Source organism: Patiria miniata, unplaced genomic scaffold (genome assembly GCF_015706575.1).
Source record: "Patiria miniata isolate m_02_andy unplaced genomic scaffold, ASM1570657v1 HiC_scaffold_9, whole genome shotgun sequence".
NCBI lineage: Eukaryota > Metazoa > Echinodermata > Asteroidea > Valvatida > Asterinidae > Patiria > Patiria miniata.
Window position 1 is genome coordinate 27435203 of NW_024037076.1, and position 12012 is coordinate 27447214.

General features: G+C 40.2%; 1 protein-coding gene across 4 annotated transcripts in view; it reads left to right on the forward strand.

Moving 5' to 3' along the window:
- Positions 1–12012, forward strand: part of LOC119720013 (protein RRP5 homolog) — a 37143-nt gene that overhangs the window by 14677 nt on the left and 10454 nt on the right. For all 4 annotated transcript variants that reach the window (XM_038189507.1, XM_038189508.1, XM_038189510.1 and 1 more), the window contains 14 exons: positions 321–506; positions 1616–1762; positions 2755–2935; positions 4547–4743; positions 4892–5092; positions 6014–6184; positions 6604–6817; positions 7594–7725; positions 8149–8396; positions 8583–8653; positions 9268–9453; positions 10038–10134; positions 10869–11014; positions 11697–11796. In XM_038189507.1, the coding sequence (XP_038045435.1) occupies positions 321–506; positions 1616–1762; positions 2755–2935; positions 4547–4743; positions 4892–5092; positions 6014–6184; positions 6604–6817; positions 7594–7725; positions 8149–8396; positions 8583–8653; positions 9268–9453; positions 10038–10134; positions 10869–11014; positions 11697–11796 (2277 nt within the window). The remainder of the gene's footprint in view (positions 1–320; positions 507–1615; positions 1763–2754; positions 2936–4546; positions 4744–4891; positions 5093–6013; positions 6185–6603; positions 6818–7593; positions 7726–8148; positions 8397–8582; positions 8654–9267; positions 9454–10037; positions 10135–10868; positions 11015–11696; positions 11797–12012) is intronic.

The following is a 12012-nucleotide window of genomic DNA, read 5'->3' on the forward strand; positions in this document are numbered from 1 at the left end:
AGAGTGTCTCTTAAGAAAGATATTTGGCTATAGGGCCATCACAGATTTGTTCTTTGAAAGAATATAGGTAGAATAACAAGCAATTTTCAAAATTTTCAAAATGGCTGCCGTTGCTTGTTATTCTGCCTATATTATTTTCAAAGGATAAATCTGCGATGGCCCTATAGCCAAATATCTTTCCCATGACATATTCTGACTGTGTGCCAAATGCCATGCTTGCATCATCAAAGGCACAATCCCATCACCTATCTGCCATACTATTAATATGATTAATACAAATGTGCATTTTTGTTTTCGCTATGGTTGTTTTTTGACACCAGCTGCCGCACATATCAGACAAGAAGTTGACCAATGCCAAGAGTCTATACAAAGTCAGCAACAAGGTGGCGTGTAGGGTACTAGACTTCAACTGGATGGACAGGATCGCCATGGTATCCATGAAGCAGTCAGTATTGGATCAACCGTTCCTCGGTTACCATGACATCAAGCTTGGTGCCCTGGTGAAGGTAAACCAGTTATTTTTTTCTTCAAGAAAAAGAATACTGTTCTTGCACAAGAACAGTAGAATACTGCAATTCGCACTTTTCACACTTCCGCCATGGGCATGCAGAGCCTTGATCTGGCAACTTTACACAATAAATATTGCCGGTTCAGTGATCCCGTGTCGGGGTTCAGATCACTGAACCAGCTATTTCTATTGTGTAAAGTTCCCAGATCGAGGCTGTGCATACCCAATGACGGAGTGTGAAAAGAGCGAATAGTATGAATAAAATGAACTCCATTGTATACGTATTGTAGGGAAGAGCAAAATACCCCAAGGTTGGAATAACGGTTGAATATTGGATATTCACCGACCATTAATCATCAAACAAATTTTGCACCATTAGTTCATTCTGAGTGCTTGTGACAGTGCAAATTCAATTGTGATTGACACATTTGTGTCCATCATTCTTTTTTTATTGGACTAATGTCACCATGTTTAGCGGTTTAGCCTGGGTTCTCACTATGGCGGGGAGGGGCTAGATGTAACAGTGAGGGGGGGGGGGGTTGGTAGGGTGCCCAGTCAAGCTCAATTAAGTCTTCTAACCATGGTCACTCATAGGACAAACAAATTTCAAGCTGGGGGGGGGGACGACATTTTGTTTTGTTATTGGGGCATGTGGAGCCCCTCTTCCCTGCCCCAAAATAAAATTCTGTCGGTTGGCAGTAAGTTGTCATAGGTATTAACTCGCAGTACAAAAAAAGGACATGGCAAAAATTTAAATACCTTGCACGTAACCGCAATGTATGCAACGAAGGATATACATGTACATGTATAAGATAATAATCGGCCATTTTTTTACTTTCTAGAAAATTACAGTACTTTCTACACATGTTCTTGAAATGACAGTATCAGAGACATGATGTAACACAAATTAATTCTTATATGCGTTTGAGTACCTAACACGTTATTTGTTTCCTTCTCAAATATTTTCACATGTTTCAGTTGGTTTTATTTTCATTTGCTCTCTATAGATCTGTCTTTTCTTGATCATGTCGATAGGTTAACATTTTTAATAGCCAACTTAACAGTTACATATTAATTTTTCTTTTCAATTTTGTTTTCCCACGACAGGGTACGTTAACAGCTATTGTGGAGAAGGGACTACGCATTAAGATATCCGATCACGTGAGTGGGTTCATACCCAGCGCACACATGGCTGATGTGATTATTCATAAACCGCAAAGCAAATTCACTGTCGGTGAACTGTTGGAACTGAGGGTAAGTAAATTCACGAGAAGTTAGAAAATCATTGCAAATGTTGAACACATGTCAACACCGATGAATTTCAATGGACATTTTTTGTGACATTGAGTTTGCTTCAATTTTTGGGTTGTACAGGGTGATTTAAAAAGAAAGTGACCTGGATTAATGCCTTTTTTCCCCCTTAAAAAAAGCAATTAAATTTGACGAACCAATGAAGCATAAAGGCGCATGTTCTTCCACTCATTTGGAAAAAGGAATTACTAAAATTGATCCTGGCTAAGAGAAGATTGCATATTTCACTGAATGAATCCATTTTTACAGCTGTCCATTGAATGCCATTATTTTTAGCTATTGAGCTGAGTGAGAACCAGAGATTACACACATCAGGCATTCAGATACAAATGAGATTATTACAAAATTTGTTAAGACATTATTTTTACTGTGAGATTTGTGTTTTGAATGGAAATATTTTTTTTCTGAAGTAATGATGGTGATTTATATCAATTATCCTGTGCAAATTAATGTTAATTCATGAAGGCAAGAAAATGCCCTTGTTTCATTGTATTTAAATGGTAAATGATCATTGGTGGACAGCTGAGTTTTGTGATGTTTGTATTAAAATAGACATGACTTGTGAACATAATAACATGAAATTATGACAGTTACTAGTCATTACATGTAATATTTACTTTATCCCTATGTTATTTCTATTAAATGGATCGAGTCTCCTGTATAACCTGCCTTTGCTCAAGATTTTAAGTTGAAATCTTTTAGTTTTGGGCAGAAGACACCAAGAACTGTGTGATTGTGAAAATAGATTTCTTCAAACTTTTCACCTGGGTCAAATTTTGGGAAACTTCAAGAACAGAAATTTGCTGAGGACAGAAAGTATTGTCTTACAAGCATTAACAGATCATCGGCCAAAAGTGCATGCGAAGTCATGTTTCTCACTGGTACCCAGCCGTGCAATTCGATTGTGTAATTTCTGGGGGTTTTTTTTCCTCAAGGTCATGTACGTGGACCCAGACAGACGTCGCCTTTTGCTAACACACAAGAATAGTCTGGTGCACTCTGAACTGCCTATCATAACCTCCTATGACCAGCCTCGCAAGGATATGATACTACACGGATTTATCGTCTCCATTAAGGACTTCGGTTATCTTGTGCGTTTCTACAATGACGTCACAGGTAAGCAGAAGAACGCCAATTGCTCTAAATATCAGCCTCGTGTGTTTGGTCTTGCAATAAAATTTGCAATAAAATTCAAATTTTCAAATTGTGCCGTGAATCACTCTTCTAGACAAAACCGGAATGTACAGCTAATATGTATTAGATATACTAGAGCTTATAGATATTAGATACATTTCACTGGAAGTTGTTTGAAGAAAAAGATGATAATGCCCGATTTTTTTCCACCTACTTGACGTACAAATAGTAGTAGAGTTGTGTGGTTGAATCATGGACATGATTGAATGGTGTCATGAATGGTGCCCTTGTCTTTCGGACTTTTTTGGCACTCATTTTGTCACTCGTTGCTTCTCCCCACCCAGGAGTAAATGGGTACCTGAGAGGGCAGAGATTGTTGAACCCTCGTATGCAAACATACATTCTGTACCAAGTAGTCTTTTCAGTCAAAATCAATCAAGTGACAGTTTTCAACAGTTAAGAATTCCCAGCCTACATAAAGCAAGATTGACTGGCCGTGACTGTTTATGTACCTAGATACAGTTTTGTTTTGGCTGTGGGTAATTGATAAGCCAGCTGTGCCCGCAACTTGCCTGCTTTGTCTGTTCATGGTCTACTGACTGAGTTTGACTAGTCACAGTGCTTGCTTGACATGTCTGTGACTATGAATGTTGACTGACTGTTTAAATAGGAGGGTCAATAGTGTGATTGATTGAAGCTGCTTTGTGCCAAAATGGCTGCATTGAGCTGTATACTCCCCAGGGAGCTTTGATTGATTTTTGTATGTTCCAATGGCCCAATGAGCACGGTAATAATGATACAGCGGCTTGAGCACCAATACTGGTGGATACATGTGCCTTATATATACATTCATAAATACCTCAGACAGTTTAGCTATTCCTATTGGTCGAGAGCCCGTCACGTGGCCGGTATTAAACGGATGATAAAGACATGGCTAGCTGGTCTTAAACACTTTTCCAGTGTCACAATAAAATGTGGACTCCTAAAAATCCAGTGCCTCTTACCGTTTCATTGGTTGAACGTTCACAATCCTCACGTAGGCATGCGCAACACTACAAGCGAGTCAGAATTTTATAGTTCTATATTCAAAACGCAACGCCCCAGGTGCATTCTGCGTGACATCGCGCAGAACATGTTACGCGCGCGTCAATCTCCATAAAAGGGTTGTTTACATCTTACTCGCCAGCTGAACACTCCATTATTTTGCTAGAGGGATGTTTCAAAAAGCATGAAGTGAACTTGTTGAACAAAATCGGGATTTTTTGAACGAATTATTTGAAATTTTTTCACGGATAAGGTATTTATGAATGGGAATAAATATGTGCTCGGTCGGTATTTATCACTCGTTTAATACCGCTTAGAGTCTGGGTGCTGATAATTACCCTCGCCTCCGGCTCGGGTAATTATCAGCACCCAGACTCTAAGCGGTATTAAACGAGTGATAAAAACCTCCGGAGCACACATTTATTCCCTTATTATTATTTAGTTCCCTGTAATTTCTGAATTCAGAACTAATTCATTACACAGTGAATATCTCTCCAGCACACTTACACTGTGATGATATTCCATTTAATTTTTCCCATCAATTTGCAGGTCTGATTCCCCGAGCAGAGCTCTGTTCTGGCCCAGAGCCAGTACCGGCCGACGCTTACTACGTGGGTCAAGTTGTCAAGTGCCGCGTCATCAAGACCTATCCGCCAGAAGCCAAACGCATCACACTGTCACTCCGGCTGTTGGCTGAGGAGAAACAGCTTAAGGAAACTGACTACCGGAACCCAAATATGGGCCAGGTTGGTCATTTTATCATTCAGTTGACATTCTCTAAACCAGAAGTTGATCTATAGCCCACAGCTGGCTATGTTGGCTATGTGCAAAAAACTGGAATATTCAATTTTACTTTTCAAATTGTTATCAAATTGGTTTTTTTTTTCATTGTAGCTGGCAGAGGTCAAAGTGACAAAGGTCAGAGACCTTGGGCTGGAGGTCACGGTTCTTCCTGAGGGCACGCCGGCTTTCCTTCCCACGGTGCACCTGTCAGACTTTCTAGAAAACTGTGGCCTGATGCTTGCATGTTACGAGAAGGGTGACACCATAAGTGATGCCATGCACTGGTCGTTCTCTTCCACCAGAAATTGTGCCGTATCCTTTGTCATCAAAATATAAAATTTGCTGGATTTTTTTGGGGGCAAGATTTACTTATGTAACTTTGGCTGTGATCCCTGGTGGTGTGGCATTTGGTTCACAGTTTCTGACTAGTGTCCCCCTGAAAAAGACATTGGCAATTGGGAGACCACCAACAAACAGATCAGTTGTTATAGACATACATTTGTATCCAGGCACATAATCATTGTTCACTTGCGAGGCCTTCTTCAATAAAGAAACCCATTGTGCATTCTATTCATTAAAGCAACTTTTATTATTTACTTCTGGTAATGAAACCAAGGATTCCCTAAAAGCACTGTAGCTCACAAGCCCAGAGAAACCTGTAGAGAGGAGACAATGAGAAGAAATTACAGTTTTAGAGGTGGGAGGAAAACCCCAGAATAATATTCTGAGGAAACCCATGGAATCAGGCAGGGACTGAAAACCCAATCCACATTTTGGTGCAGGCGGGATTGAAATCCAGGTCACAGCGGTGGAAGGCGAGGAAAGTACCATTACACCAACCTTATGAGTATGAAAGGGGGGGGGACAAAATCGTCTTGTCAGCAAAATTATGTGTCTGTCTCCAAGATCGTCTGTTTTGAAGAGTGTCCCCAAAAGTCAGATAGTGTCTAGCCCCCCCCCCCTTCTTCTGTATAGCTCCCCCCCCCCCCCCCCACCCGTTGCCTTCCCCATTATATTTTGTGGTGACCAGAAAATAATTCCTGGCAACCTTCCAGCGCAACGGTCTCCCTACAAATGTGTTGTTACACACCCACACTCTAGCAATGCCCCGCCCCTGCCTGAATACACTTTAAGTTGTCGCATATTCTATATTGAATGCCTACAGCTGTAGCAAACTCAATCCGTCTATTTTCAGTGAAATGTCATAGTTTCTTTGACAAGCAAGACACACAGGTCGTCACGCACAAACCCGTGCTGTTACAAGCCAGGCAGAATAATGAGTTGATCAGTGGCTTTACTGAGGTGCAGTCAGGCACTCTGGTGGTGGGAGCGGTCAAGCGAGTCATGCCCTACGGAATCTTCATTGAACTCCCCAATAATGTCGTCGGACTGGCCCCGAAAGCTGTACGTACATGTCTGTCTTTTGAAATGAGTATTTCAAAAATTTGAGTATCTGGCAAAGTTTCACTTCCTTTAAAGGTTTCTTTGCAAAATGCATGCACTTTTAGCTTTCTGACAAGACTGAACAAAAGATCTGGGACCCTTATTGATGACAAAATGCAGATTTAAAGATTAAGATGTTGACAGTGCGGACGACTGTCCACATTTTGTTTGCAATCGGTTACACATCTGTGAACGGGTGTAAGCTAGTCTATCTTTTCCCAGCATCCATGAACACAAAACTTTAAACAGGGCAACAATATTTGCTATACAAATAATAACTCTGAAATCCGTCCATTTCTGAAAAATTACAGTAAAAGCAAATATTGTATATTATAAATGTACCTATAAGCGCTGATTTTTTTCTATCGTTCCTACGCTAGGCTATGTCTGATGACTTCATCAGCAGCTCCAACGCATTCCAGCCAGGCCAGACGTTGAGGGCGCGAGTCACCGAGGTGGACCAGGAGAAATCTCGCTTCCTGCTCAGCCTGAAGTCCTCCATCTGCCTCCCGAAGAAAGGGGAAGGGCGGAGCCTGTTGCAGCAGTACTTCCGTGAGAGGGATGTGGTCTGTGAGAAACTGGCTAAAAAGGAAGGTAAGGAAACTTTTGACAGGTCTGTATCTGGTGTGGATGTTAAAGGGAATATACAACATTTGCCAACATCAAGAAACAAAACTACCAAATTATTATGAAATACCTTACTGGACCATCAGCGAATGACAGTCTAAAGCATCATGTAAAATCATGGCACCTGGTGTGCTGACATTTTCAAGAAAAATGGTATTTTTGTATCAATTTCCCAATGCTGGTTGGCCGACAAGCTTTTGGGAAAAAAAACTGGCTTGTTTTTAATACTGCCCCCAATTTAGCAGATTTAGTTAGTCTGAATTTTGTTTTGCGATCGATTACCCATCTATACAAGCCTTCTAGACTGGTTCCCTGACCTTACAATTCCTGACGTCTATAAATTACTCCATTCAAGTAAGTGTGGTCAGGGAACCAGACTACAGGAACATAATTGTTTTTCTTGGTTTTTGTAGCATTTACGAACACAAAACTTAAAACAAGTCAGTGTAACAATATTTGCTATAAAATACTAATCCCCCAAATCCATCCATTTCTGAAAATTACAAGAAAATTAAATGTTGTATATTCCCTTTAAAGGGCCCATTTAATGGAATGTTTGCAATAAGATAAGTAAACAATCCCAAACACTAAATTCTCCCGGATTTCAGGCTGTAATGCCCCTTTACACATGTGAAAGTACACATGGCAAACTTTATTGGCTGCTAAGCGCTGAATTTTACTAACATGTGCTTCTTCTATTTGATATATTCTGAGTTCTTGGATTTCTCTGTTTTCTGTGTTAGGTTGGAAGAAACTGTTGGAGATTCAGATTGGTTGCGAAGTCGCGGCCAAGATAACCCACAAAGTAGAAGGAGGTGTGCTATGTGAATTGTCCAACAAACTGCGTGGATACATCCCAGATACTGATATCGGAGGTAATTTAACAGTGCTAGTTGAGACCATTCAAGATTCCCAATACCATTCATCATCAGTTGAGGAAAAACAATGGTTGTATCTTTATAATTGAAAGATATGTATGTTACACTAGTCTTGTTGCAAGAAGTTGTTAGGGTAATTCACGACGGTACAGCCTTTGCACTGCGCACAGCAGTATGCATTTGTCCGCGGTCCCATAGGGCCATCCATGAACCTGACTGGGATGAAAACCGCACGCAAAAATGCACGCAAAAATACACGGAAAAGGTGGATTTTGAAAAAAATTGGTAGTTACGGCCTTGTTGCACTGACACTTTGAATGTAATCTGGCCATTACTTTAACTTTAGACCTACTGATCAAACTACAGAATACGCATAATTTCCTATAAATCTAGCCATATTTTTGTTTGTTTGATACCCAGAGCAAGACATTGAGGTAGGCTCGAGGGTCACAGCCTATGTCCTTCACATAGACCTTGGTGCCAAAATGGTCGAACTTTGCCTGGATCCCGAAACCATTCGCCTCATGGCAACGGATTCCAAGAGAAAGACGCCCAAAAAGGAGCGAAGTACTGAAGACGGAGAGGCGAGAGTCGTCCTGGTAAAAGACGACTTCATCCTGGTGTGTCTGAAAGCTTCGGGAAAGTTGGCCTACATTCCTTCGAGAAGGGTGAGATTAATTTTTTTTTTTAATTATTAAATCCAAAATTTCGAGCTGTGACCAATTTCATAGCTCTGTTAAATGGTTAACCATAGAATCCAGCACTTACAATCGCCATTCTGTGCAAAGAGCGATAGATTCTATGCTAACCCCGAGTTCACTCTGATCAGTGACTTTATTTTTCTCTTCCAACAGCATCTTAACGACATTCGGACAGGGGATGATGTACTAATGGTTGGCCAGACGATAAAAGTTGTCAAACAAAAGTAAGTAGATTATCAAGTAGGCTTTATTTTAACCTAAAACGTGTAGCATTTGCACTGAGCAATGAGATGAACACTAGCTCTTGGTCGGACAATAAAAGACATCCAGCAACAGTAAGTAGATTCTCAAATTCTCAATAGGCCAGTTTTTTTCTCAAATGTATATTATTGTTGGTGAACTAAACAATGTTTTCATTGTGTGAAGCTTGTAGCTATTTTCTGTGCCTTGCTGGAAAGCTTTCCAGTTATATGTCTTTCTGGGTAATGAAACCAAGGATCCCTCAAAAGTGCCCTAGGCACTGTAGCTCGCAAGCCTGAAGAAACCCGTAGAGAAAAAACAGTGAGAAGAAATTACAGTTTCATAGGTGGGAGGAAAACCTTTGAGGAATATTCTGGGAAAACCTACGGAATCGGGACCAAACCCGGCCATAACCGTGGAAGGCGAGGAAAGTAACCACTGCACCAACCTGACTGCTTTGTATTAACAATGCAAACATTTGCCATTGTTTGCAAACAATTTCTTGTCGGACATGCAGAAAAACGATCACAAACGTTGGGAAAGTTTACACAAGTGGAACACAGCCATGATTCCCAGTTTTGATGATCTCGTTTTGTAGAACGATCAACAACCGCATCCTGGCCAACGAGTTTGTCAGCAACAAGAAGGAACAAAAGAAAGTCGTCAAAAAGATTGAAGATGCAGAAGACACCCCGAAAGCAGAGAGAAAAGAGAAAACAAAGAAGACACCCCAGGAATTAATTCAATCTCCCAGCTTGCAAGTCGGTCAAAAGGTTACTGCCATGTAAGTATGATAGAACATAAAAATCCACTGTCTGTTTTCCGTCTTGTGCTTAATCTTCCTGAGTTGATAATAATTTTGGCAGTGAGCTACCTGGACTAGTTTAGCAACTCATGGAGAACACCGACAATCTGTACTAGTGGTGGGATTTAAATCTGGATTGTTTAACATTCGCGTTTTTGAATTTCTATTTTGGTTTGGCTTCTATTTTAGAAACCGGATATTTGGAACCGAACTTAAAAAAAAATTAAGCCTACAATTTTTTGTGTGATACAAGCTAAAGGATACATTTGGAATATGCCCCAATTTGCTCCTTGGTCTGCATTTATAACTGCAGTCACTTGCTAGTGGTCTTCTTGGTATATGAATAGCCTGCCCATTCAACTTATCAGAGAGTTCCTACCAATTTTGTCAACATTGCATTTCTGGAGTGTTTCGTGAAGGCCCAGTGGTCATTGAATCCTGCAAACTATACCCAGTCATGGATAGAATTTTGTGCAGTCTGAGAAAATCATTACTAGACTTGTCTAGTCTTGTTACACAACAATCTGACATTGTATTTTGTCCATTGTTTGTTTTTGTTTCAGAATAAGATCCATACAGGAATGCCAATTGAATGTCAAGGTGAATCATGTTGTTCCTGGCAGAATCCATGTTACGGAGATCACAGACAAGATGGTCCCTGTGAGTACATTAAAACATACTTCATTTTAATGTAGCGTTTTTCTTCCCTAATGTGATTATATTCTAAGTGCTATCCAACATGTCCAAGATCTCATTGCACTGAATATTCGGTGCTTATAAAATTACGAAATTTTGCATGCTCGTGACTTTATTAATCAAACACTTCTGATGAAGTCAAGTTTTTTGGAATCGCAGCATCACTATGTTAGGTGTGCCTTGCAGGGTTGGTTGATTTAAATAATTTGATTTAAATCCTTGATTAAAATCACTATTTTAAATCAGTGGGAATTTTTTTTAAATCATTAAAAAAAAACAAGTGTCATGTTAAAGTTTAGAAATGACATGATACGCTCGTAGATAAAGGGCTTTTAAAGACTTTAACCCAATTTTAATACACTGATGTATGCTCTCCTTGCAGTTGATATGTTCTCGTTGGCTATGTTGTATGCAAATTGTTGATTCATGGATGAATGCAAGGCACGTTACAAATTCCTAAAGAGGGTTTAAAGAAGCAGTGTCAAGACAGTACATCATTAAGTACAATGTACTTACATGCACAATCAGCAAATCTTCATTGTTTGAACAGAAATAGCTCTTAAACACTTGAACATTTCATTTTCCATAGTGAGCCCTTCACTCATGTTAAGTGTTCCATGATGATTGATTTTCGATGGATTTTTGCTCTCATGTCAAAAAAAAAGGGTTGAATGATATTATTTGTTTTTAAACTACAGAACAAGTTCCCACTGAACCGATTCAAAGAAGGCATGAAGGTGGAGGCCAAGGTCATAGGTCACCGTGAGGTCAAGGATCACCGCTACCTACCCATTACACACACCAACTTCACCAGACTGGCGTTGGACTTGACAATAAGACCAAGGTATACGATTAAAACCTCCCTCTCTGGCTGACAATTCAGCTATGCCATACAGCAGTCAAAATCAATGAGGTGACTGTCTTTTGAACAGTTAAGAATTCTTTTGTTAATTTGATATTGACTGGAGGTGATTGATATGCCAGCTGTACCTTCTAGTTACCCGTTTTGCCCGTTGATGTGATTTGATTAGTCATGGTGTTAACACACATGTAATCTAAAAAGGGTTAGTTTTACTAGTCTGTATACAAATGCATGACAGGGAAAGTGAAAAAACATTTTGACTGTCTGTGACTGATCAAGCAAATGGGAGGATTGGCCCTCATATGCAAACATACATTCTGTGCCAAGTTGTCCTTTCAGTCAAAATCAGTCAAGTGACGGTTAAGAGCTCCGGCCGGCCTACATAAGGCAGGAATGACTGGCTGTGACTGTTTATGTAACTTGATACAAACTACTGTAGGTGATTGATAAGCAGGCTGTGCCCACCACTTGCCTGCTCTTGTTGGTTGACTGAATTTTGACTAGCCACAGTGCTTGCTTGAAAATCTGCCTGTTTGTGACTAGCCTGTGTAAAAATTTAAGGCATAGCAGGGGAACAGAATTGAATTTTTGAATCTCTGTGATTTTTCAGATAGCAGGATGGTTACCCAGTCATTAAACCTTGGTTATTATTTTGGAATTGCAGTAAACTGAACAATGATAGCTACAGTGGTGAAGACGAATCACTGGAGAAACAGCTAGAGACATACCAAGCTGGACAGACCATCAGTTGTGTAGTACAAAAGGTAAAAAAAAGTTTAAACAAAAACGCCCTCCCTTTTACTTTCGGTAGCGGCCAAAACCACCCGAGCACCCTCTGGGTTTTATGGATTCATCCGTGAATAAGCACAATGCAATACTATTAGTTGTCCCCCAAGTACAAGTGGAACACGGAATAATGTAGTGCATCTGTGTCCCACATGCCACAAGGCCGAAGGCCGAGTGGTTTGTGGGACACAGAA